Here is a 2,989-nt window from a genome sequence, read left to right as displayed (position 1 = left end):
AAAAAAATTCCAAGTTTAATTTAAAAAATCGTTTATTTGCCGTTTGTTGTACAGGCTTGTAACAGAGCTTATGGATCGCGAGTACATTTTCCACGGGTTATTTCCTTCATTTTCGTGCTAGTCTCGCCGCGAGCGTCCGTTTGTTTGATCGGTTTCTCCTATTCGGTCTGTTGGGAGTCTCATTCTTTTTTTGTACGTCGATTCGCTCGTTCCGCACTTGACTGTGTTGGTCCGATCGCAATTATACGAAGCGTTTGTTCCCCACAGTTTGCGTCATGGTTAAACACAGCGTAGGCGTAGGTGGGGAGTATAATTAATCACTTGATCACTCGATCGACGATGATCGCGTGGTAGAGGCGGGGCCTATCACAAGGCCGACCGATTATCTATTCGCCATTGTCCATTTTAATTTAACACTAGATAACACACCAGTCATTTTGACTGGCACAATGTTGAGCCATACATGAGTTATCATCGATACACGATAACGACGCTCCACGCACCCGCTACCACGCAGACACGACTGCACACGGAAGAACGTGGGTTGCTATTCTTCTTACAAAAATAAAATTAGTCTGCTTTGTAACTACACAAAATGTCTATAAAATGTCTTGAATGCACATTTCAAATTAAAGGTCAACCATCGAAAAATATTATGCCCAAACGGCTTTTTAATAACCAAATAAAAAAGTGCATCACATATGGCTCACTCTCACCCTATTGAAAACGATGCTATATTTAGTGTTAAATATAAAGCAATGGGCAACCTATGTTTTGCTTACTTAAGGAGAACTCAATTAAGCGTCGACACTTGTTGATTGATGTTCATTGATGTCCAGGGAGACTATACAAAATAATAAAGTGTATTTCAAACCATAAAAAAGTTGTGTTTTTCTTATTGAACATGGAAACATAGCTAAACTGAGTGGAAGGTAAGGAATTTTGCAAAGTACTAATCTAACCCGCTGCACAAACCGTTTCAACTTTATCCTGTTCCATTTATGCATTGTACTTTTCCGAACGGTGTTGTGAATAAAAGACGGATCGAGGAAAGACGATTCCAAATGGTGTGCGAATGATCTACAATTGATTTATTACAAGAGATTCCAGAAGTTTACAGATGATTAAACCTATCAAGAAATAAATTACATATATTTATGAATTGTTATTGTCTTATTTTTCATTGCGAACCGTGAAGCTTGACATGGCTTTCTGCCACTGGAAAACGTGCGGATGACGTAGTTCGTCAATATTTTCGTGTTGCAGAGCTTTCCAAACATTGTAGTCATCGTTGCCTGGTGTTGATCCTGAATTTATAAATGCATCCTGCCGCGCAAGGATAGAGTCGTTGACGCTGTCGTCATCGGAATCGGTGCAGCTGTAGTACTCGTCCTCTTCGTCCTCCACACATTCTTGCGATGGAGCGGTGAAATATTTCGAAACTGTTATCGCTAACACTTGCAACGATTTCAACGGCCTAAGGTACCAGTTGGACACATTGCTTCGCTCGTCCTTCGTGATCGTCGACGCTTTGTCTGCTTCTAAGTCCGTTTTTGCCTCCGTATTGATCGTTGTGTTTACTTGCTTCGAGGATTTTTCTGACTTCTTTCTCTGCTCGGAGGAACGTTCAGCCAGATACGCATCGAGTGTTTGTAGACCCTCAGCACTCGCCAGATTGCAGAACGCGCCAAGAAATTCCCAGTGCTCTTGCCATCCAACGTTGCGTTGCAACGCGAGCGCACGGCCAATCGTCTCCAACCCCTTCGCAATGTCATCCAGCCTTATAGTACGCTCCCGGCACAATGGCGACTCGTGTACATTCGACAATTCGTACTCCTCTTTGGTTTCGTCGCACATGAAACTCACGTTGAAGTAGCTACTTTCATCACTCGTCTCTGGAGCCTCTTCAATTGAAAGCCTTTCGAATTGTTCAGCCAGCAAGTCAACGTTTCGTTCATGTGCACCGATGTTTAGTGCTGACTTCCCAAGCTTCTTACTCTTGCGGTGCAAAATAGTCGATGACCAGGGACTCTCCTTTTTTGGCTCACACTGCGCTATCAACCTGGGAGGTGCGCTCCAGCGTTTGAAAAACGAAATAGCGTCATCGCGGCTCATTGGACCGGCGTATGCTTTGATGGTACGCCGTGAATTCGTCACGTCCTCAGGCTCGAGTTTCGATGGATTGGCAATGGTAAAAGGTTCGCCTACGATTGGTGGAACGGAGTCGCCGTCACTGCGCAGAACTGGAACATAGAACCCAACCTCCAACAGTTCGCGGATGGCTTGGCGAATCTCGGGTGTATTATTGACTGCCTTTGCACGGCTGCAGATCATATCACCAGGTAGCATTCCTTGTGGGTTGCGCTGTAGCTTGCATTCTGCATAGGCCATTAATTCCATTACTACGCCGACCGAACCGTACTTGGCGGCAAAGTGCAAGGGCGTCTCGTTGCTGCTTTTGTCCGGCGTGTTTAGGTACATGTCCAGCAGCATGGCAGTCGCTTCAGCGTCCGCGGGAGATGGCTCACCGTGCAGCAGTGCCATGTACGCCGGTTTGCTCACTGTTTGCAAAATTAAGTTGCATATCTGTTCGCGCCCTTCGATGGCCACAATATGCAGCGCATTGTACCGAGGCCCTTCCTTGAGAATTGTCGGCCTGTTAACCTTGTTGATCAAATAGCGCGGATTGGTCTCGATTATTTCCCGCACCTTGCCCACGTCGTTTTCTTCGATGAGCTTTCGAAATGCCATCAATTGCTGGCTGGAGGGCTTGACGAACTGTAAAACTGGTTCCGGTTCTAGTGGAACGGTACGTGTAGTGGCTAAAGCAAACGAAGCATACAAATATTAACCGCAGTCATTGATACAATCGCAGTGAAACGCTAGGAGTCTTACGTTCGATAACTTCGTTCGATGGTCCATTATAATAAAAATCGCACGCCTTCTCGTACGAATCGAATCGTTTTAACCGCGCATTCTTGTACCGCCG

The 2,989-nt window shown here is 45.3% G+C and overlaps 1 protein-coding gene across 1 annotated transcript; it reads right to left on the bottom strand.

Annotated features, from left to right (window-relative positions):
• Nucleotides 1-1,173: 1,173 nt before the first annotated feature.
• LOC128276830 (ankyrin repeat and LEM domain-containing protein 2-like) lies at nucleotides 1,174-2,822 on the bottom strand (the record flags this gene model as incomplete). Its single annotated transcript, XM_053015288.1, has 1 exon — nucleotides 1,174-2,822. A coding segment is annotated over one exon (1,649 nt), but the record flags the coding sequence as incomplete, so codon positions are not given.
• Nucleotides 2,823-2,989: the final 167 nt, after the last annotated feature.

Source organism: Anopheles cruzii, unplaced genomic scaffold, assembly GCF_943734635.1.
Source record: "Anopheles cruzii unplaced genomic scaffold, idAnoCruzAS_RS32_06 scaffold02619_ctg1, whole genome shotgun sequence".
Lineage (NCBI taxonomy): Eukaryota > Metazoa > Arthropoda > Insecta > Diptera > Culicidae > Anopheles > Anopheles cruzii.
Note: the sequence above shows the minus strand (reverse complement) of the source record. Positions and strands in the feature narration are given on the sequence as shown.